The sequence below is a fragment of the Poromitra crassiceps genome, assembly GCF_964638095.1.
Source record: "Poromitra crassiceps genome assembly, chromosome: 19".
In the NCBI taxonomy this organism is placed as follows: Eukaryota; Metazoa; Chordata; class Actinopteri; order Beryciformes; family Melamphaidae; genus Poromitra; species Poromitra crassiceps.
In genome coordinates this window covers 8,327,655-8,352,194 of record NC_139646.1, presented here as the reverse complement: position 1 = coordinate 8,352,194, position 24,540 = coordinate 8,327,655, and the positions used below count along the sequence as shown (strand labels likewise).

Genomic DNA, 24,540 nt, shown 5'->3' with positions numbered 1-24,540 from the left:
GTCCTGCCAGTGTTGGTGGTAAGAGTAATCAGATTACTTTTCGCTGCTGGTAACGTTAAATCGGCTATGTTTTAAAATGAGAATGTTTTAATTTGTTTCGTATTGTTTCATTTTTGTGTTAAAATAAGTACAGTCCCATGGCATCTTGTGCAAACAACATGCTGCAATCTGATTACCCCGATTACAATGATTAACAACACACTTGGAAGTACAAGCCATACAGCATGTTTTTGAAACAGACTGATTTACTTTCATCAATCAGTAACTTAGTAACATACCTTAAGTAAAATACCTAATTACTTAAAGTCCCTGGAAACCAAAATCCACAAAAACGTTCTAACTATGTTATTTAGGGTCTTATGTTAGTAATTTTGTGCCTCCGAAATTATTATACATTACTTTCAACCCAAAGCCTTAAAATCGCCACTTTTCTACAAGATTCTACAAAGTACTTCCTCATTGAAGACAGCAGTGCGCGAGGTGCTAAAACGCAGGAGCTTATGACGTCATAAGCTCTATATAACCTTTGTACACGCACGCAATCCGCACCCACCCTGCTTTTGTCCGTTCTTTGCCCCCAGTGACAGCGCTCCCTCGCTGTCCGTCTGCCTCCCACTCTGTGTGCGAGCGCTATGCTTCTCTCCCTCTCCCTCTCCCTCTCCCTCTCCCTCTCCCTCTCCCTCTCCCTCTCTCTCTCTCTCTCTCCTAGTGAGAGAGAGAGAGAGAGAGAGAGAGAGAGAGAGAGAGACGGCACACAGAGTGGGAGGGAGACGGACAGCGAGGGAGCCTGTCCGTCTCCCTCCCACTCTGTGTGCCGTCGTGCCTCTCTCTCTCTCTCTCTCTCTCTCTCTCTCTCTCTCTCTCTCTCTCTCTCTCTCTCTCTCTCTGGACTAGTGAGAGAGAGCGAGAGACACGCAGGTTACTCTCTCTTTCTCTCTCTCACACACACACACACACACACACACACACATACACACACACACACTCGCGAGTGCTGTGTAACTTGATCTCTTTCTCCGTTTCCCTCCCCCCTCTGTCTCCCGCTCTCTCTCTCTCGGAAAACCTGCTGCAGAAAGGACACGCCCACACAGTCCGCGGGAGAAATACACTCTAAAAAATAATGATTTTCTCATGAGTTTTGCCAGACTGTCAAACCTAAATTTATATACTTTGCGACGTTCATCATCGTTCAAATTTGGCTGGTGGCTTATTAACATAGGGTCCTGTGATGTGATGAACTCAAAATGCTAAATAATAAAGAAATATTTCTGGTTTCCAGGGACTTTAAGGGTCAGTGACAGCTGTACGGTACATCGTATCAACATTTTACAGTGATAAAGATAGTCTTAAAGGGACACGGCCAATTTTCTATGCTGATTTACTTTGCACATAATCTCACACATATCAGAAAACTGTAAACAGTTTTGCAGGCATTCATTTAGTTTGACAGTTATTGGGAGTTGTGGACCAGTGATGTCATTCATGTGCAAAATGCATCACTGGTCCACAACTTAATTCAAACCAACTGCATTAGCAGGTAGTCAGTTCAATTTTCTAAAGTTGACCCAGTTTGTTAAAAAGATTACGGGAAAGAGTCCGTTTTACATATCGTGAGCACTAATATGATTGTGAGAAAGGAAAGGAGATTTATTATCTTAGCTTGTATTCTGTGTAATGTTTGAGTTCCCCTACAGTAGAGTCTCTGTGTTGGATTCCCAGCTCTCCAGTTTTCCTGAATTATCCTCTCACGGGCCACTTGGTGCAAAGTCAACTGACTGCCCTCAACAGCTAAACCACTCTACAGCACTATAGACAGTTACTTCAGTTTGTCTAATCAATTAACAGTTTAACCAGGCGTCAGGCACCTTTAAGCCCACTGAAGCTGAACTGCTCGCTGCTTGTTACAGTAGTTTTTAGTTACTGTTTCAACACAAAAACACTTGTAGGGCATTAAGGGGGTCGTCTGACTTGAACTTTAATTACTCAATGGTGCCTAGCACGCATGCACACGTGTTTGTGTACAAATAAATGAATATATTTGTGACATAATTGTACACCATTTTCTCGATTATGTAGTGAATTATTTTGTCCCCAAACAATGTGCAGAGAGCTTGATAAGCAGAGAAATTATTTTTCAATCTCTCTATTTAAAGTCTCTTTTCTTCGGCTTTACAGACTCTGTGGAATCTGTATCATACCGCATCTCTTCTGGAGACCCTCAGGGTCTGTTCTCAGTCGACCCGCAGTCTGGCCTGATCACCAGCAGCCAACCGCTGGACCACGAGTCCCAGCCCTACGCCCTGCTGGTTCTGGAGTCCTCTACCGGCACCTCTCCTGTCTACAGCACCACCCAAGTCAACATCAGTATTGCCGATGTGAACGACAACGCCCCGGTCTTCCCCAAAGCCAGCGACACGGTCACAGTGTCCCAGAACACGGCCCCAGGAACGGTGCTGTTCATAGCTCACGCACATGACTCTGACAGCGCTGCCAATGGGAGGGTGCAGTACCATCTAACGCCAGGGGAGACTAGTGGAACCAGCACTTTTGTTGTTGACCCCAACCTTGGAACAGTCACGTTAAATCAGAGTTTACACTCGGAAGCCCGCCAGAGGTACAGCCTTAAGATCGTGGCTAAAGATGAAGGGGAGCCTTCCCTTAGCTGCACCTTGACCCTCACGGTCAACATAGACCGCACTGCTGCAGAAGACACGCTGGCGTTCGAGACATTGGTCTATCAGGTGGAGATAGGAGAGGCCTACCGGAAGGACGCACGAGTCATCCAGGTGAGAGCGCACCGCAGCCGGGGCGCTCACGCATCTAACTCGGGCCTCGCTTACTCTTTGGAGCCAGAGGCGGGGTTCCCTCCTCCTCCGTTTCGGGTTCACCCAAGGAGCGGGTGGTTGTATCTCTCCCGCAGCCTGGACTACGAGACGGAACCCATGTTTCGTTTTAGGGTGGCGGCCGCGGCCAGTGACGCTACGCTACCCAACGCCACGGCTACAGCCAGCGTGATAGTGCTGGTTCTGGATGTCAACGACAACTCCCCGGAGTTCAGCAGCAAGGTCTACTACTTCACAGTGTCGGAGGGCCCGTCACCTCAAGGCCTGGTGGGAACGGTCAAGGCCACAGATAAGGACTCTGGGAAAAATGCCCAGCTGTCCTACATCCTGCTCTCGGATGGGAAGCACTTCCGCATCAACGCCAAAACAGGTAAAAGGTTCACGTCGTGGTAAAAGTGTTGTGCTCTGCACAGTGCAGCATCCAAACCCTTCTCTCTCTCTTCACTGCACCCATCCAGGTGAGATCATGAACTGGGTGGCACTGGACCGGGAGCAGCGCAGCCAGCACACCTTGAAGGTGATGGTGACGGATCAGGGCCACCCTCGCCTCAATGCCACCAGCACTGTTCACATCCTGGTCACTGACATCAATGACAACCCTCCACAGTTCACCCACCTGCCTGCCAACAAGGAGCTGAATGTTCAGGTAGGCTACTCCTGTACTCCTGTCCACTCACTTTCTCTGACAACATTTCCTTTTCCTCAGTATCAGAGCTTGGTATGGAGGTCTGACAAAAATAAAAATAAACTATGAAGACATTTGATGATATAGCACTTCTGCTAAAACAAGGCTTAACAGAGAGCAAGACATAATGCAGAAAACACAAATACAAACACAAAAGGAGGGCAACAACAGAACATTACATAATTACCTAAGGAAGTCTATACAAGTAGTTTGTGTTATTTTATCACTGCCATAGGCTACTATATAACTTGTATTAAAATCTGCCTTAAACCCCTGAAAAATTACATTTCGTGAAAATGACATGATGCCACGTGTCAATCTTTCTGAGAACCATATTTACAGTGCCATCATCCAGCTTGTGAGGAATTGGCTTCTCTTCTCTCTTTTTAGACACGAATGATGATGAAACGTTTTACGGAAAAGTGGCATCTAAAAGTCATATTTTCATCAGTGGAAGTGATTTCTGTGGGTTTCTTTCTGCAGTGTTTAAGTAAATGGTCAGGTACATTTGAAGTGAACACCACAAAACAGTTAGAAAAATATCTCAGCAGCATCGACTTGACAAAGATGCAAGAAAGACATCTGCCCCAAATAGCAACACTGCTATATTGTTTTAAAGAAATGTGCTTGCTTGATGTATTGTCATATTGAGGTTCAAGGTCAAGTTACATCTTGTATTATGTTCATTGTCTTTATTGCAGATGTGGGCCGGTCTACCAACTGGATCCTTGGTGACAAACGTGTTTGCTAAAGATGTAGATGCAGGAGAAAACGGAACCGTTACCTTCTCTCTGATCACAGGTCAGTTGTGAAAGTGACACTGTGTGGAGCAGTAGAGCACACACGTTTACACGTATGTGCCACTTGTTTTGCGCTTCTGAGTTTGTGCAGCTTTTAGCACCCTCTATTTCTCTCATTTTGATCTTGAAGATGATGGCCTTGGACACTTTGAGATCGACAGTCAGAGTGGAGACATCAGAGCTACGTCACTTTTCTCCCAGGACACTGAAACATACTACACTCTGAGAGTAGTCGCTAAGGACAACGGAGCCACACCTCTGGAGGAAACTGCAGTCATTCATGTACAGGTACACTGCTTACTGTGACACCATCTGAGTGATTAGTTGGAACTGAATATTTGGATGATCGTGATTTATCATTTTTCACAAGTAATCTTTGTATGTAATTGTTGTTCGTGATCTATGGTATTCTTTTTTATTCAAATTCATGCCACAGTCTCAATTTTGAGTCTTTTAAACTGTTGAATGATATCATATGTATGTCATCTCCAGGTTCATGGATTTGAAGCTCAGATCAGCAGTTCAAACCACCAAGTTGTGAGACGCTTTGCGGTGAGAGAAGATGCAGAGCCCGCAGCTGTCATCGGCTCTGCCGGCATTTCAGACGGGGGCAGATTCCAGTATTCTATCTCTGAGGGCGACGGGAGCGTCCACTTTGGCATCGACAGCTCTTCTGGCGACATATATGTTAACCAGCCGCTGGACTACGAGTCTGCCGTGCAGTACTTCCTGGTGGTGCGTACCGAAGATGCAGGACTTGCTCCCGGGACAAACCGGTCCGTGTTGGTCAGTGTGACGGTGGAGGACGTGAACGACCACACGCCCTGGTTCCCCGAGAAGCTGGTCACGTTCGGCCTGAGGGAGGACGCTGCGGTCGGAGCGCTGGCGTTTGCGTTCCACGCCAAGGACGCCGACGGGAGCTTGCCTAATAGCGCCCTCCGCTACTCCTTGACCTCCGACCCTGAACCGGGACCGGCCGGGTCGTCGTCGCCACCCTTCCCCTTTCAGATCGATCCCCGCACAGGAAGCCTGACTGTAGCGGCGCCCTTGGACCGCGAGACCACGCCGAGCTTTGCCTTCACTGTAACCGCCACCGACCAGGCAGAGAGGAAGGTGGAGCGCAAACAGACTTGGGTGACAGCTCAGGTCTTCCTGCTGGATGTGAACGACAACCGGCCGGTGTTTATATCATCTGACTCCATTCAGGTGGTAGAGGATGCAGAGGTGGGCAGTCTGCTGCATCATGTTGTGGCTGTGGATGGAGATCTGGGTGACAATGGCCTGGTCTCCTTTATCATTGTGGAGGGTAACGAGGAAGGATTCTTCACTCTGGAGGAGAAAACGGGTACGCTTTTTACATTGCATAATCAATGAATGCGTGATCGGCTGTTTCTCACTGAATACACTCTGCACACCAACATCACCAAATATGAAAATTTCCACACACACGAAAAAATCCAGTTCATTGTGTGTCACTTCGAAAGGTTTCAACCCATTTCTGCCAGAAAGATTGGTAAATGATTTGCCCTCTCTTGACATGCAACTCTCTCCCGTCTTCTGCAGGGCTCCTGCATCTCTCCGCCCGTCTGGACTATGAGGTCCAACCCTCCCACCACCTCACCGTCCAGGCGGTGGACGGGGGCTGGCCCTGCCTCTCCTCCACCCACACCCTGACAGTGGAGGTGGAGGATGTGAACGACCAGCCACCTGTCTTCCTGCAGGACATCTACAGTGCCAGTGTGGCGGAGAACAGAGACCCTGGAGAGGCAGTGGTCACGGTCTCTGCCACTGATCAAGATTCAGGTAATAATTATGAGCTGTGGATATTATCTGTTGGGCTTGATTTTCTCTGTTTAGTCATATGCAATCTGGGAACCCATTGGTTAAAAGAAATAAAGTCATATGTAACAGTCTTTTTCATACAGGTCAGTATGGCTAGCAGACTTGCATTCTGTTTCTTTACTTACAAATTGGACAAACCCAATTTTCGGAACTAGTGAACATTCCCCAAAAAACGCCAACAACAGTCCAAAATTAAAATGTTTTCTCCTGTGTAGCTGTTTGTAAATCGCATAGCAAAAGATGGGCAGGGATATTACAGAGCAAAGATAAGAAGAAACAATACATAATATATAAGGAAGATGAAAAATAATGTAGAATCTAACTAATAGATTGTTTCATTTTTCCACAAACTGTGATTACAACCCACACCAGAAAATGCCCCCCCCCCCCCCCCCAATCTAAAGTCTAAATCTAAAATAGTAAACATTTGGCATAGCTGGCATACATTTGAAACTATGTTACATTTGGGAGTTTATTTGATGAAACAAAACCATTGAGCACAGTGTGAGATACCATCCTGTGGAAGTAAGTTGAGTGGGGACATGCAGTATGCATGTGAAATGCCTAGATGGCAGCACTAGCATGTTAGGTATCCTGAAAGCTTACCAACATGCAGCAAATAGCAAAAAAGAAGAAGAAACAGAAAGAAAGAAAAACTAAAGGCCAAAGCCTGTGTGCTCTAAGATAATTTATGACATTATTATAGAAAGGAATATGTTTCTATTCTGTTGCACATAACCAATGTTTACAAAGAATAACAATACTTTAAGACTTTAATGGGGCAAAGAGAAAATTCCCCTCTTCCTTTTTAGTTCAGACCTTGCGCCACATCATTTATATTCATGGTTAGTAGCGCATAGTCAGTGTTAACTGACATGTTGTTGGCCTCACCCTGCTAGCTTTGGTGAAACTGAAGTGTTGGAATGAATCAAGGTTAACGTGTGTTTTGTCACACTCCATTAGCGGTTGATTGAAACCCACTGGCCTTTCCTCTGTGTGTTGTACCTTTTGTTGCCTTTTCGTGCACTACTTTAACTGTACATCACACCAAATTACATTCACCTGCTGAACCCTCATCGTATTCGCAAATCGACACATCGGCCGTGTTTATTTTAACACGTTGTGCACGGGGGCCTCCTAAATCCCACTTCTCCTCCTCATGTTGACAGTGTGAGAGGCCTTTTAAATACTATTGGCACGCGGAGAGGTGGACGGCATGTGGGTAGGAGGATCTGTAAAGGACCGGGTTTCGACGTGAACTAACATTCTTAAGGGTGAGAATTGTCCAAGAACAGCAAGCACACGGCTCCTCTGGGACATTTGAAAGGTCCTCTTTTGTGATGATTTCCATAATCCGAACCACCTGTGCTAATAGGCCCGTGTGTTTTCATCTGTCTCCTCGCATCGCCTCGCCTGGAACCTGCGGCATGCTGCTCAGACGGCTCAACCCAGCCAGTCTTATTTGATTATCATTTGCCCCTTTTTCATGAACACTCCCCTGAAGATGGCCATTGTTTTGTGCCTGTGTTGGTCTTTGTATCCGGATTCACATCTGTTGGAGTCAGTCAAATCAGATGTGCGATATCAATGCAAAAAAGGAGTGGCTGTGCGCACATCCAAACCGTAGTAGGCCCAGGTGCTGGACAAAAGTGTGATATATGAATGAAAAGATGGAATGTCCGCACACTGGTTGATGTTCCCAGGTTTATTTCAACCCTTTCAATAAAACAACGTTTCGACCGTATAGGTCTTCATCAGGCAAGAAATATCAATGCATCATCATCATCATCTTACTTAAAATTGCCTAAGGCGGGGCGGTGTCTGTTATTCACAATTTGCCAGTGTCTTGTCTGTTAGTCACGATTTCCATCAGTGATGTCATAACACATGAGTGACATCATCATCAGTGATGTCAAAACTCTTTCTCTACTTACCCATTATGGCACATCGTCTCCAGAGTCTCTCCACCCTTGAAATCGAGGATGTCATAATGTCCAACGCACACTTCAATCCATTCATAAAGCCTTCAGTTTGGAGAATGAACTGACGTCATATCCGACATCATTGCAGACGTCATACTTGGACTTTGACTGACCACAACATAGCTGACGTCATACTAGAACTTGACTGATGTCACGGGGTGATCAGGTTATGCGTGTGTGGCCTTCTGCTGGAAATTTGGTCTGGAGACCTCACTTGAATCATGAGAGGCCAGTTGGTAGGATTTAACAAACTTTATTTAGCAATCGGCATGCATGGCAAATACTTTGGCGCATGACTCCATTGGCCAGTGGCGCTGCTCTTGAGGCAAGAGGAGGGCATCTGCATAGGCTAGGATAGGGACACACTGTTAGAGGAAGGCGTAGGTTGGTTGCCAGTGGCCAGAGCCATGGCCCAGAGCTGTTCCTGTGCACAGTTGCACGATGACACCTAGGTGGGTGGGCAGTGTCTGTCTGTCAATCCAGAGTCTCCCCCTTAGAAATCAGGTGCATTTGCATTCGGACTTGCAAATGTTTGATGGTTTTCAGTTTATTGTGACACAGACAACTTGTGTGTGCATATCCAGAGTGATCATATGTGCTGGGTAAAAATGTAGTCACACGGTAAATTACTCTTTACTTGTCAAGTAAACCTTAATGAGAGCATGATGTCGACGTTTCTTCCCATTTCCCTTTTCAACATCACCCCTCATCTGTTTCCTCCCCGCCAAACATCTACCTCTCACATACCTCTGCCATATCCCAGAGCGAGCGCTGCACCCCTGTTCATTGTCCACCGAGGTAAAGACGAGGGGACAGCTGGACTTTTCACTTTGCACCCCTGACAATTTCTGTAGAGGTCCTGCGAAAGATGATGTAAACCACATGCAAAGTTCTGTCACAGCTGCTGGTTAATGGTTAGCGTCACCAGCTAAGTATAGATAGAGAGACAAAGAGAGAGAACCATGACCCACACCAATGCAAAATATGTTCAGTGTCCCTTTTCAGGCAACTGCAAGAGGAACGACCATGGACATTTTTCACCAGCAGCCAGTTTGTGTCTAAAAGGCAGGAAGTAACAAACAAACAAAGGTGCAAGCAAACATTAATGAGGGTTTCCAACTTCCAATCCATTTAGGTGTTCCAGTGTCGTGCCCTCGTTAATGTTTTGCTTGCACCTGTGTTGCTTCCTGCTTTTTAGACACAAAATGGCTCAGGTGAAAAAGGCTCATAGAGAAGCATGTGAGCAGCAGGCAGTGTGGTAGTCGGCTGTGGATCGGAGCCAGACCGGATGACAGGAGGGCTCATACCTTGGCCTTGAATAATAGCGCAGCATAGAGCTCAAGTGAAGGTTAGCCAAGGCCTCTCCCCCACTGTCATTTTTTTAAAGTGACATATTATATCGAGTGATTTATACCCAAGGTCCTGGTTTCAATTTGGAAATCAGATAAGGCCTTTCTGAAATTGAAGGGGTTATAAACATGGCCTGACCTAATGAGGTGCTAAACTGAAACTTGGGACTGGAATTTGTATTAATGTACGTTAAAGTTAAGATTAAAAGGGGTGATGTCAAATGATGTTAGCGTCATCATTTATATTGCACAAAACAGGATTTTATTAGCTTTGATGGAAAGCATGGTTTGGGAAAGTAGTTTCTAGACATGAAAAGGCGTGTTACTAAGAATTTTTTATGCCTTTTATTGAATAATATATGATTCATTACAAAGGCTATGAATTGCCATATTCATCACATAATAATTCTGGGAGCTTCTGAGCACTTTTCTTTTTCATTCTACACCATTTGATCATTTCAGTTCAGTTTTTCCTCACAGTCTAGTGAAGTCTATACACTATGCTGTTTTCAGTACTGTAGATCAGTCTAGTGAAGTCTATACACTATGCTGTTTTCAGTACTGTAGATCAGTCTAGTGAAGTCTATACACTATGCTGTTTTCAGTACTGTAGCTCAGTCTAGTGAAGTCTATACACTATGCTGTTTTCAGTACTGTAGATCAGTCTAGTGAAGTCTATACACTATGCTGTTTTCAGTACTGTAGATCAGTCTAGTGAAGTCTATACACTATGCTGTTTTCAGTACTGTAGCTCAGTCTAGTGAAGTCTATACACTATGCTGTTTTCAGTACTGTAGATCAGTCTAGTGAAGTCTATACACTATGCTGTTTTCGGTACTGTAGCTCAGTCTAGTGAAGTCTATACACTATGCTGTTTTCAGTACTGTAGATCAGCGGTTCTCAACGTGGGGTCTGGGGACCACCATTGGTCCTTGAAGGGGGGCTCCAGGAGGTCCCCCAGCAAATTGATGAATTCTTAAACTTCACCATGATTTCATTTACCAGAAGTTAACACATTTAGAGAAGGTGGAAGAATGACTATTTTGCTCATAGTTTAACTGTTATATCTCTATCATAAAAACAGATAGTCTTGGAATTCTGGACAAAATCATATCTAACTAGAAGTGCACTCGGCAGACCTCCGCCAAGTCCAAAACTGCTATGATATGCAAATTTTGTGAGTCAGATGGGAAGCCTAACCCTGACACACCCACATCCCCCCAGCCACTCCCCTTACCCACCCCTCGAAATCCCGACTCTCTATGACCTTCCTATCCCTACGGTCCCTTTTCTCTAGCACCGGCCCCTTTCCTGACCACGCCCCCAAAACTGCTATGATATGCAAATGTTGTGAGTCAGATGGGAAGCCTAACCCTGACACACCCACATACACCAAGCCACTCCCCCTACCCACCCCTCGAACCCCCGACTCTACGACCTTCCTATCCCCTAGCTATGGCCCCTTTCCACTATCCCCGCCCCCTCCCTTCTTGACTAGAATTAGATCTGCACCCAAATGTAATGGGTCCTTCCTTGGCCCATGCTACACCCTTCCACTAAGTTTCATGAAAATCTGCCGAGTAGTTTTTTTCCATAATCCTGCTAAGAGACAAACAGACACACGGCACCAAAAACATAACCTGGTGGAGGTAATAAAACATTTCTCAGATTTAGTTCCAAGAGACAACATTCTCATCAAATGGGGGTCTGTGGCCCTGATGTGTCGTTGTGAGTCATTGATATGAAAAATGTTGAGAATCACTGGTATTGAGCGTAAGACTTCAGTGTAGGAAATTAAAAATATATATTTTGGGGGCAACTTTTGCCCCCACTGTCTAAAAACTGGGGGCATTTACAAAATTTTGGGGGCACTTTAAAAAATAGTAATTAGGGCATAAAGGTGCAAAAGCATAGTGTGAACAACAGCACTGTTTGTGTGAGTGTGTTCTTCATGGTCGTCTTCTGGCAACCAGCTTGCAGGTGCTGAGTGTGTGTTAGAGATGGAAATTAAATGAAAATAAAATTATCAAAATATTAGGGGGCAAATTTTGGCCCTGGATCATGGTTTTTAGGGGCATTCTGAGATATCTTGGGGGCATTTTTGCCCTTGCCCTGGCTAAATTCCTAAGACTTGTTGTGTCCCTCCACAGAGGAGAATGCGGTGGTGTGGTACAGCCTGTTGCCTGGTCCGGGGTACGAGCTCTTCAGCATCAACCCTTCCACCGGTCTGATCACCACCACAGCCTACCTGGACAGAGAGCAGCACCAACACTTCACTCTCAGAGGTAGTAGCCTACACAGGGGCATTACACCCACCCACACACACACACACACACACACACACACACACACACACACACACACACACACACACACACGCATACACACACACATGCACACACACACACACACACACACACACACACACACACACACACACACACACACACACACACACACACACACACACACACACACACACACACACACACACACAGAGTTAAGACCTACACCCCAGAGACAGATAAGTGGTACAGTAATATCATGCTAACAATACGTAATAAAAAGTCGAATCGGAATAGATAGCTTTTGTCATGTCAAAGCTTCACTACTCCAAACTTTCATGGTTTAACTCAGGCTTTCCCAACCTTGGGATCGGGACTCCAATTTCTAGTAATTGATCAATACAAAAGATTATTATTACATTACATTAGGCTACATTACATTATGTGATTTAGCGGATGCTTTTACCACAATAATAAGAACACCACACAATTTAAAACAACTGAATGTACCCTACTTTTTCACAAAAGCATCAACTAAGTGACAAAATGTAAATAATTGTCATGGATAGAGCGATAACGTTGAAGCCTGCCATACCTTGCCAATAGGAACCAGTTGGATAAACCTGCCATCATTGTCCGCACCTCACCAAAAGAAATGCAGATATTGCAAGGAAGACAAGGCTCCTTTGAAAAGAGGGGGAGCATCCAGTCCACTTGGATGGCCAATTGCAAAGTTTTCATTCAAACAAACGGCCCAGCAGAGCTTGCTAAAGTTCTGTGCATCAGGGACATTCTGCAACTGGACAAGTTGGCCTGAACGGGATACTCACAATCATGGTGCTGGTCTTTTAGGTTATTTCCTTTTTCCAATTTAATTTTCCTTTTCTTTTTAGTTCTCCTTTGTATCAATTTCTACTTGCCTGACACACACTCATTTCTCGACGTCAGTCAATCACACCAAATCTTTGCTTTTCAACCCATTTGAATGTATTGATAACAGTGACTCTAAATTTACAGACAGTCTGGATCCAGATTTTAATTGTTTCAACCGATCAAACAGAACCCCAGAATGTGACGATTATAATGATGAGCAATTTGTGAACCTATATAATAGTCTATCAAGTTCTGAGTGCAATATTTTTTCAACATTTCACGTTAATATGCGTAGCCTTCCCAAACATTATGATCAATTAATAGACTACTAGCTAGCTCTCTCTGTCATCGCTTTGTCTGAAACTTGGTTATCAGAAGGGTCTGAAAAATACTATGATAATATACTGCAGTGTACAAAGCCAATTGTACCTGTATGGATGCCCGACCAAGCCAGAGGTAACACGGGGGCACGAACCTGCAACCCCCATGTTGGTAGGCAGGGAATCTACCGCTGCACTACCCGGATGCCCGAAATAGACTCTTTTCGTTGAAATATCATCTTGTGGGTTTTTTTATGGGAAAAGGGTGATTATTGGGTGCCTATATCGCTCCCTGACACAAACATCAACACCTTCAATGATGCTCTCCCTTAGCAAAAAGAAGTTTATACAAGTGTACAATTAGTATACTTTAGTATACTTCTTTTAAACTTAAAATGAGAGAGTATACTTTCAGTTTACTTTTTATATACTTATCAAATATATACTTATAAAAATGTTACTTAAGTATACTTACACTTGAGTATACTTATACTTAAGTGTACTTACACATTATCAAGTATACTTACATTTAAGTATACTTACACAGTACACAGTATACTTACACCCAAGTATACTTACACCCAAGTATACTTACACCCAAGTATACTTATACTTAAGTATACTTACACAGTACACAGTATACTTACACCCAAGTATACTTACACCCAAGTATACTTACACCCAAGTATACTTATACTTAAGTATACTTACACCTAAGTATACTTATACTTAAGTGCACTTACACAGCACACAGTATACTTACACTTAAGTATACTTATACTTAAGTGTACTTACACAGTATACAGAAAAGTCTAAGTATACTTGGCTTGTACTTGTACTTAAACTTGTGATTGAGATACACACAAGAAAAGTATAAATAAGTATTCTTGCCTTATACAGAAATTATAAGTATACTTGGCTTGTAGTTGATTTGTTTTATTTGAAGTAGGCTACAGCAGTTCTGCATATAAAATGGAAAAATCAGGATATCACAATAAATCCCAGAGGCTTATTTCCATGTGGTCCCTTATAGTCGATAGATTATAGCCGATTAAATACTTTTTCAGACATATCGGTTTCTTTGAGGTAGTATACACCATACACATTTGGCTGGTTTTATTGACAATTCTCCCATATATGAGAGTAGCAGACTTGATGTATATTGGCTGCTAAGGCTACCAGAATATATGGAGTGCTTGAGTGATGTCACTCAGCACACAATTGCTCAACATCACATGTGACATCATCAGTGATGATGTCATAGACATTAATTCATGAATGAAATCATCAGAGGGACAATTGAAACAGAGAAACAAACAGACAAACAGAGCCCATGCTCCCTTTTATAGGCACAATTAAAGCAATACAACTGTGACTTTTGCTTCGCTGGAAATTATGGTGGTGTCCAGACATGGTTTCCAGAAGTACACAACCTGCCTATGACCATCCCCTGATCACAACCCACCGCCATGCAGATATTCAGTACAATGCCACCTGGGATGTGGGTGTCAGGTGTTTTCCAGGACTTTCCAAGTGGTTCCAGGACTTGATGAAGTGCCCATGACCTTCTCTGGATCATAACCCCCTGCCATGCAAGATTTCAGCCCAATCTGACCTGGGGTGTGGATGTGAAGTATTTTCAAGGTGGTTTCCAGGATTTTCCAGGACTTTCCAGGTGGTTCAAGGACTTGGTGATGGACCCATGACCTTCCCCAGATCCTAACACCCCGCCATGCAAAATTTCAGCCCAATCCGTCCTGGGGTGTGGGCGTAAGGTGTTTTCCAGGTGTTTTCCAGGATTTTCCAGGTCTTTCCAGGTGGTCCCAGGACTTGATGACATGCCCATGACCTTCCCCAGATCACTACCCCCCTCCATGCAAAATTTCAGCCCAATCCGAACTGGGCTGTGGGCATGAGGTGTTTTCCAGGTCGTTTCCAGGATTTCCCAGGACTTTCCAGGTGATTCCAGGACTTTCCAATCTGCTCATGACCTTCCCCAGATCATAACCCACCTCCATGCAAATTTTCAGCCCAATCCGACCTATAGTGTTAGAATAGAGACAGATACACATATAGTGGTATGGTCAACATTCACTACTTTACTCAGCTGAACGGATAGCCGAGTGGATAAGACACAGGACAATGTGCTGAAAGGAAGGGGCCCTGAGTTCGAATCTCACATGGTCATACTTTTTCCTTAAACTTAAAGTATACTAGTAGTATACTTACTTAGTATACTACTAGTATACTGAATTAGGCCGATTTAGTGCCAATTTAGTGTCAAGAAGTATTAGGCAAGTACACTTGGAGTATACTACTAGTATATTGATATTAGTATACTTGGTGCATAAAGTATACTGAATTGGGCCAATTTAGTGCCAATTAAGTTCTAGAAGTATTAGGCAAGTACACTTGGAGTATACTACTAGTATATTGATATTAGTATACTTGGTGCATAAAGTATACTTGGGTATATAAGTATACTTGCATAAAAGTACACTTGGTCTTTACTTAAGTTTACTTAATAAAATAAACTTGAGACAGTCTGGATCCAGATTTTAATTGTTTCAACCGATCAAACAGAACCCCAGAATGTGACGATTATAATGATGAGCAATTTGTGAACCTATATAATAGTCTATCAAGTTCTGAGTGCAATATTTTTTCAACATTTCACGTTAATATGCGTAGCCTTCCCAAACATTATGATCAATTAATAGACTACTAGCTAGCTCTCTCTGTCATCGCTTTGTCTGAAACTTGGTTATCAGAAGGGTCTGAAAAATACTATGATAATATACTGCAGTGTACAAAGCCAATTGTACCTGTATGGATGCCCGACCAAGCCAGAGGTAACACGGGGGCACGAACCTGCAACCCCCATGTTGGTAGGCAGGGAATCTACCGCTGCACTACCCGGATGCCCGAAATAGACTCTTTTCGTTGAAATATCATCTTGTGGGTTTTTTTATGGGAAAAGGGTGATTATTGGGTGCCTATATCGCTCCCTGACACAAACATCAACACCTTCAATGATGCTCTTGCAGCAACCCTGGATGCTATTCACCTTATGTAGCCCCGCCCACTTGACCCATTGTGTCACGACTTCCTGTTCAAAACGCTGGCTGTTTTACCTGCTCAAACTAGTCTGACTCACCTGGTCAAACCTAGTTTGACTCAGATATGAGTCAGACAAGGTTTAGGAGTCACAGGAAGTGTAAACACAATTAGAACTTACGATTGTGTTCACACTTCCTGTTAGTATCTCAAGCCAGACTGTCTCTTCTACATAAGGCTGCTTTCTTTACATGAAATTGTTAACAGTTTGAAGATTCAAGGTTTTCACCCAATAGTGACAATTATGTGTTGAGAATGGGACAAATGAACCACAGTAATCGCACAACTAATTTAATACTGAATCAATATAGCCTAAATAATTATTTTATGAGGTTGGTTGATATCAAGAATAACTGTGGACTAATTTTTAAGAATCTGCCATTCTGTACTTTTCAGAATGTTCTTGCTCAGACAAGCTGCACATTTAAGTCACTGCTTGCTTTGGCTTATCTTTCCACTGCAGGGTTCCAAAATCTAAATATATAAGATAAAATACCTAAAGAAATGCGTAACAAAAATAAATCTTCTAAAGTCTCTCAAACACAGACGTTTTTGTCATTCTCTACCCCTCTGTTCTTTATTCTGTAGCTCTTTCTTGTCATGCTTCACAGCCAAAGTCATAAAGAATTCAAGGTCTGCCCTCTGTATGAATGCAACATTATTCAGCAGATTGATTTATGTCGAGGAAACAGTAGACTTTTAATGGTCTGAGGTATAACTAACTTCTACCGACTGTGCTGCTGCACCCTAGGCCTTTTGAAGTCTCTCTCTCTCTCTCTCTCTCTCTCTCTCCCTCTCCTTCCCCCCTCTCTCTCTCTCTCTCTCTCTCTCTCTCTCTCTCCTTCCCCCCCCTCTCTCTCTCTCTCTCTCTCTCTCTCTCTCTCTCTCTCTCTCTCTCTCTCTCTCTCTCTCTCTCTCATGGCCATGTAATTACATTCAAAGTATCCAGCGATGTTTAGTGGCAAACTGCTCTCAGATGTTGGTATCATATTTGTACAGTCAGGGGCATGATGAACAATTAAATCTAATAATGAAATGTAATAACAGGAAAGCCGAGATATCTTGAAGTTGTGCCAGAATCACACAGAGGTTATTGTGAAATAACCAAAATATGTGCGGACAATTTTCTCTGGCTGCAGATGAATTTGGGAAAAGAAACAAAATACCAAGTTCATATCAGAAAGTATTAAATGCTGTTGTAGACTGTTTTCTCTTTTTTCTTTTTTTTGCTTCTTAAGTCTGTACTGCTATTAAAAAAGTAATCTTGCTTCAATCTTTTGGCAACATAGATGGAGCTCGCACTTGAGCGGGGGGAATCACTGGTTCATTGCTTCATTTTGGGACTGAGAGTAGCCTACTAACCACAATTGCACTGATGTAGCATTGGTTGAGTGGATCAAAAGTGGATCATAAGTGAATTTCCATACACTTCATAACATAACACATATGCGATTTTCATTAACTTGTTGAAGGGATTGATGTAACTATAGTCTATGCTACAGACTATAGCCCCTATGAGCTTTCTTTTCCCCCCTGTTTCCAGCTGGTTTTGATGCTTTGAACTTAATGGCTTACCATCTATAGGTCGATATTTTGCATGGAATTGATTCCAAGAACTGAAATGAAAACAGTAGATCATTGGGAGCTACTGTTTCTAATGGCAACCACGGTGTTTTAGAATATATATCATCATCGGGAATTCCATCTCCTTATATCAATGTCGAAATCCAACATTCAGCGTTTTTAACCCCCTCTGTCTTGCCTTAGTTGTCCGCCATTAACCCTGTGAATTCCCTTCCCCAGTCCAGGCTCGTGACAGCGGGGCTCGGCCTCTGTCTGGGACAGCCACAGTGCGATGCTCTGTGCTGGACGACAATGACAACCCTCCAGAGTTCATGCAGTCCTCCTTCCAGATCAGCCTGCCAGAGAACCTGCCGCCCGGGGTCATCCACACTGCGCAAGCCTCCGACCCGGACCACGCAGAGAACGGCACTATACACTACTCCATACTGGGTGAGGTTACGTTACGTTACGTTACGTTACGTTACGTTACGTTACGTTACGTTACGTTATGTTATGTTACGTTAGGTTTTACATCAGTACTGACTTGAATAATTCATATTACTACTCAAAATATGGCTCTGCCAAAAGTCCAACAGCATTGCTATCATTGCCATGTATTGTAATATCTACAAAGTAAACAGTTCTTTCACCTAGGGCCTAAAATGGCCTTGTAAGTAGATAACAGTATATTCATAAATAAAATATAGCTCTGTTGTCAGTGTGGTGTAGCGGTCAGTGGTTCTCCCCCTTTTTGTAGCCTCAGGAATCCCGTGTTATAAGATTTATTCCATAACTGTCTCTAATGGGCTACTGTAGCCCATTGGCAGATTAATGAGTGAAACCTATGAACAGAATAGTCATTATCATACATTTGATCTCATTGGGCTAACGTCTAGTCAGTCAATGAAATGATAGTGAAAATAAAATATTCCTCATTCTTCTGGGGACCCCCTGGACCCCCCTCAAGGAGCCCACATTGAGAACCGCTGTTGTAGACGAACTCACTGAGGCACAAACTAACCTGTTGCTTAAGCTTTGTCTTTTCACGTTCTCTTCCTTTTCCCTATTGCTTGCTGCCTGGACAACAGGAATGTACTGTTTTTACTTTACTAGGCAGACCTATTTTGCATGCAAAATCCCAACCCGCAGACAAAAAAATTCAACCCACGGCAACACTTCAAAAGTAGTCCAATTCCGCAGGAAAACCGCGGACCTGGCAACACTGCAATACACTTACTGCTCCCTGTTTTTCTCCCCAGTTTGTATTACTTCTTTTTAAATGTCCTTGTTTATTATTGTATAGGTTGTGTCAAACGCAGAGAGCATGCAAACGCAATTCCGTTGCACTTGTACAATGACAATTAAACTGAAATCTTGACTCTTCTATTAGTTTTAATTTCTATAGGTTGTCTGATTCTGTCTTTAGGGGAGGACTACAGCGGCCGATTCAGCGTCAACACTCTCACAGGCGCTGTCAGCACCACAGAGGTCCTCGACCGGGAGGAAAGACAGAACTACACTCTCACCATCCAGGCCCGCGACTACGGCCCGAGCCCCCTCCGGTCCTCCACCGAGCTCCAGCTGGTGCTGCTGGACCAGAACGATAACATCCCCTCCTTCACCCGCGAGAGCTACCACGGCGCCATCGGCGAGGGCCTACCCGCGGGCGCCGAGGTCCTGCGTCTGAGCGCCACGGATGCGGACGAGGGGCCCAACGGGGAAGTGAGCTACTCCCTGACGGAGGACAGCAGCCAGGGGGCGTTCTCGGTGGACGCCTCGACGGGAGTGATACGCACCACCAGGCCTCTGGACAGGGAGAGCAGGGCCCGGTACTCCCTCCGAGCCGTGGCCACCGACGGCTGCACCAAGGGCCCGCGGACCTCCGTGGCGTCTGTGACCATACAGGTGGAGGACGTGAATGACAATGCGCCGGTCTGTGGCCAGAATCCCATCAACACATGGGTTTCCATGAGGACTCTGCCAAAACAGATAGTCGCCACCGTGACAGCGACAGACGGCGACCGGGGTGAGAATGGAACTGTACAGTTTAGCTTGTCTGAGGAAGACAGTGTCTTTGCCCTCAATAGTAGGTCAGGAGAGATTTCACTGAGAAGGCCACTGAGAGCTGGTTTCTCTGGGAGGACATTGCAGGTTCTAGTGGCAGACCAAGGGAGATCAGCGCTAACCTCTACCTGCCTGGTGTTAATCCATCTAAAGGGAAAGCAGGAAGGACTGCAATTCACAAGCAAAGTGTACAAAGCTAGCGTCAGTGAGAACAGCAGAGCCGGTACGTTTTCCCACTTCAAGTCATATCGTCTTCACAGATACCTGGAGCGAGAAGTGTTTTAATGTTTTTATTCACTCTGTCTTTGTCAAGGCACGTGGATTGGAAAAGTGGAAGCCAATGACCAAAACACCAATAAACAGAGGATCACATATAGCATATTTAGTGGCAATGAGAATCAAATTTTCACCATCAACCGCCACACAGGTAAGAAACCTGACTTGGGTTATAATGCTGGGGCACGGAGCGCAGACTCATCCTTCTTACTGTCCAGAGAATGATCATCACATTCCAAATCCTCACATCCCTTACCAACGTGCCCAACGTTTATTTGTGAGACTAGACAACCTCAGTCATGTTGGGCTCTTGTTGTTGTTGTTGTTGTTGTTGTCTTGTTGTGGTGGTAGTCTTGTTGTTGTCTTGTTGTGGTAGTTGTTGTCTTGTGGTAGTCTTGTGTGTGTGTGTGTGTGTGTGTGTGTGTGTGTGTGTGTGTGTGTGTGTGTGTGTGTGCGTGTGCGTGTGTGTGTGTGCGTGCCTGCGTGCGTGCGTGCGTGCGTGCGTGTGTTTGCACGTGATGATGTGTAGACAGACACACAATGAGGCCATTTACACCTGGCACTAACATGTGTTTTCTGTCATCAGATTGCAATCGGATAGTGCTTGACCACTTGAAAGTACAGGTGTAAACGCCCCCAAGAGGATTCCGATCTGATCCGCATACAGCAACTGTATGCGGATTGAGAGGATACCTGTTTTGGCTGATCAGATTGCGATCAGATTGCAACCTGATCACCCAAAATGCATGCTAACGCCAGGTGTAAATGAAATCAGACTAATGTGGTCAAGCACTATCCGATTTAAATCTGATCACAGAAAATGCACGTTAGTGCCAGGTGTAAATGACCTTGTAGAGTCAAATACACATTGTTATACTGTGGTAGAATTAAATACTTGCAGTATTAGCTTATACAAAAAGGTAACTTAGCAATGCTTCTGTTTACACCTTTTGACGATAGATCAAACATTTGATCATCTCCCATCTTTTTGTCCCTCTCATCCAGGTGAGATCAAGGTGCAGAAAGATGACTCCCTGGACTTTGAGGGGAGCCGTCAGATCCAGCTGGTGGTGCTGGCTGATAACGGGCTGCAGATGGCCCACTGCAGCGTCTCCATCAGCCTGCTCGACGTCAATGACAACGCTCCAGTGTTTGAACACAGCTACTACAGAACAGCAGTGTGGGAGGGGCAAGTGCACAACACCTATATCATGCAGGTACACACTGCATTAATAGTGACATGACGTTGACATGACCAACTCAAGCATGTATGTCGTATATGTGGTGGTCTGGGAGAACCCTTCACATGTCAAGATCTAGATCGTCATTCAAGCTTGTTTTCAGCAGAAACAAAGGATTGCATCCAGGTCACAGGGAGTTAAGGAACCCGATGGCCTGTGGGAAAGAGCTCTTGCAGAACCTGGCCGATGTGCTCCGTATACTACGATACCTTTTTCTTTTTCCTGAGGGCATGAGGGGAAACAGTCCATGAAAGGGGAAGGCGGGTCCTCGGCAATGTCAGTAACTTTGGTCAGGCAGCGTTTGTGAGCTGTGTCATAGATGGATGGGAGAGAGGTCCCAATGACCCTCTGGGCCGACCTCACCACCCTCTGCAGGGACTTCAGGTCCATGGAGTTGCAGTTTCCATAGCAGAGGGAGACACAGCTGGTAAGCACACTCTTAATGGTGCCCCTGCTGCAGAATGAGCTAAAGCAGGACGTATGGAATGTTTAAAGCCATTTTTCTCACATTTTACTTTGAGACACATGACAGATTAAAATACTCATAACTTTTGATCTGAGAGAGCTATCTCGGTCATTCAAAAGGTTATATATATGGGAGTTTCTACTTCATGGAAATGTCCCAAAAAATTTCACATTTTCACCATGTGAAGGGTTTTGCCAGGCCACCACACACATTGTATCACTTATGCTTCCACTAATATTGCCTACTGTCATGTCATGTAAAGTGAGTGTAATTATGACTATGACATTGCTTCCCATTTCTCTAGGTGTTTGCATCCGATGCTGACAGCGGCATGAATGGGCAGATCAAGTACTCCATCGTGTCTGGTAACCATAACGATGCCTTCATCTTGGATTCAGTGCGTGGGATCCTTGCCACCAATGGTTTACTGGACCGTGAGATCGCTGCCTCATACAAGTGCGCTGACTTTACACACTAATTTAGCATTTATCTAACGTGGCATTTCTGGTTTTCCGTTAGAATAACAAGATGAACGCGCTTCTCTTACTGCGCTTTCATTCATAATCCATGTTTTCTTACTCCACTTTATATTGCAGGCTGGTTCTGCAGGCGACAGACAGGGGGAGCCCTCCCCTCAGCGGCACCACCACCATCAGGATCCAAGTGGTGGACATCAATGACAACAGTCCTACCATCCCCCCCATGGAGCCTGTGGTTATAGCAGAGAGTAAGAAGACCAACACACAGCTTTCATATAAATCTGTCTATTATGAACCATCTAGAAAATGATTGATATCTAGTAGTGTGCTTAAATTATAAATGTGCTCCATGCAATAGCCCACTTTTCTTGACACCATAAGTTGTTACAGGGGTGCCCATTAGGTAGATCATGATCTACCGGTAGATCATCTCAGGCCATCAATAAGTAGCTCGCCAAAGAAATAGATTTTTTTTTTTTTTTATGCATAAACTAATTCCCACATATCTATAGCTAACTCAGTATCTACAGTATTTAACATTATAGCATTATTAAATACTGTAAATAAATAATATAATACTGTTACAATGTGCTAAATATGTATTATTTATTTATTTATTTGGGGGGGTAGCTCGCGACTAGTTTTATTTTTTGCAAGTAGCTCTCACCCTAAAAATGTTTGGGCACCCCTGTCTTATGGGTTATGTATGTACTGTAGATCTGCCAGCAGGTTACATGGTCACCCAGGTCAGCGCGAACGATGTGGACCTCAGCTCAACCATCACCTACAGCTTGGCAGACAACAGCAGCACTGATGGTTGCTTCGCTGTTGATCGCTACACCGGTGTGGTGACCCTGACACGAGCCCTGGACTATGAGGAGCAGACGGAGCACGCTGTGAGAGTCTGGGCGTCTGACTCCCTCCACCAGACCACAGGAGAGGTTAAAGTTCAAGTGCTGGATGTCAATGACAATGCTCCAGTCTTCAGCCAGGTCTCCTACCAGGTACAGCCCTCTTCTGCAATGTTTATTACTGACACAACAATACCATCATTTTTTTATTATAACACTAGTATTACAACACTATTCTGCTATTGATCTTAGATTTATTTTTTTCTACAAATTCATAAATTTGCTGTACACACATTTAGTAACTGTAGTTACAAAATTGTAATTCTTCCTTGGGTACCTCAACAGCATCACTCTACACTAACTGGTTTAGGTCATCATCAAGCCATGAAAAAGAATATGAAATGTCTATAGTCACTCCCATAAACATCACAATCTTTACATACTCTATATGCATGATGATCTCGCTGCAGATATGACTTATTATTGATGGATCTCTCTTCCAGGTGGAACTGTCAGAATTAGCCTCAGCCAACACACTAGTTGTATCAGTGTCAGCTACTGACCGAGACTCTGGACTCAATGGCAAGGTATCCTACAGACTGCTCTCATCTTCGTTACAGGGCTTCCACATCCATCCAGACAATGGTAAGAACAGCTCTACGGATAGGAGACACATCCTGCAATAGCTCAGATGTGTGTGTGTGTGTGTGGGGGGGGGGGGGGGGGGGGGCGATACAGGATAGTAGTATCACAATAGTTTGTGTGGCAATATATCGCATTGCACAAATGCCAAGTATCGCAATATTTTACTATATAAATTGTCAAGTGCATGCACTTGACTTGACTCGGTGGTGGCTTTTGTTGTAGGACAGTGTTGGCCAATCTGTCTGCTTGACAATCCCATTTTTCTGCAATAAAAATTAATGAAGTGAGATGAACAGACTGGGAACTTTATCCCATTAGATCAAATAGATGTTGACAAAGCTTTTTCCTATGGGGACATAATTTGTAGTCGAAAAAAAGTAATAAATCGCAATATATCGCAATATTATTGTATCATGACAATGTATCGTGATAATATCGTATCGTGGGGACACTGGTTATTCCCACCCCTAGTATTTACTGTAAAGTAATAATTCACTGTTACTGGTATCAAATAATTTTTTATTTCATAGACTAAGACCATTCCCATTAACACACACTGGGTCCAAATAGAACAAAATCTCCCAGAATTCACATATGAATTTATAGATCCTGGCAAGTCACCAAAAGAAAATAAATCCTCAAAATGATACAAAATATCCTCTAGTTCATGCAACATTCTGTCAAAAGTTGGAAAGCTATTCCTGAATCCGCTTTATGATTTTCATGTCTTATGACTGTCTGGCAGTCATATTCATCTCTCAAATCCCCCTCTTTAAAATCAATTTTTCTGGCATAGCTTAAGTGGTGCATGCCAACAGAAAGACTTTGCCTGCTTATGAGCAGCTCGGCATACAGTATC

The 24,540-nt window shown here is 44.0% G+C and overlaps 1 protein-coding gene across 1 annotated transcript in view; it reads left to right on the top strand.

The window, feature by feature from the left end:
• The window catches only part of dchs2 (dachsous cadherin-related 2), a gene marked incomplete at both ends in the record, with an annotated part of 35,255 nt that overhangs the window by 7,309 nt on the left and 3,406 nt on the right, over nucleotides 1-24,540 (top strand). Inside the window, 15 exon segments of the mRNA XM_083655760.1 lie at nucleotides 2,176-3,213; nucleotides 3,302-3,489; nucleotides 4,230-4,329; nucleotides 4,459-4,616; nucleotides 4,821-5,673; nucleotides 5,892-6,131; nucleotides 11,652-11,786; nucleotides 17,900-18,109; nucleotides 19,086-19,946; nucleotides 20,037-20,150; nucleotides 21,005-21,216; nucleotides 22,011-22,162; nucleotides 22,303-22,433; nucleotides 22,903-23,189; nucleotides 23,540-23,681. Of these exon segments, the coding sequence (XP_083511886.1) occupies nucleotides 2,176-3,213; nucleotides 3,302-3,489; nucleotides 4,230-4,329; nucleotides 4,459-4,616; nucleotides 4,821-5,673; nucleotides 5,892-6,131; nucleotides 11,652-11,786; nucleotides 17,900-18,109; nucleotides 19,086-19,946; nucleotides 20,037-20,150; nucleotides 21,005-21,216; nucleotides 22,011-22,162; nucleotides 22,303-22,433; nucleotides 22,903-23,189; nucleotides 23,540-23,681 (4,821 nt within the window).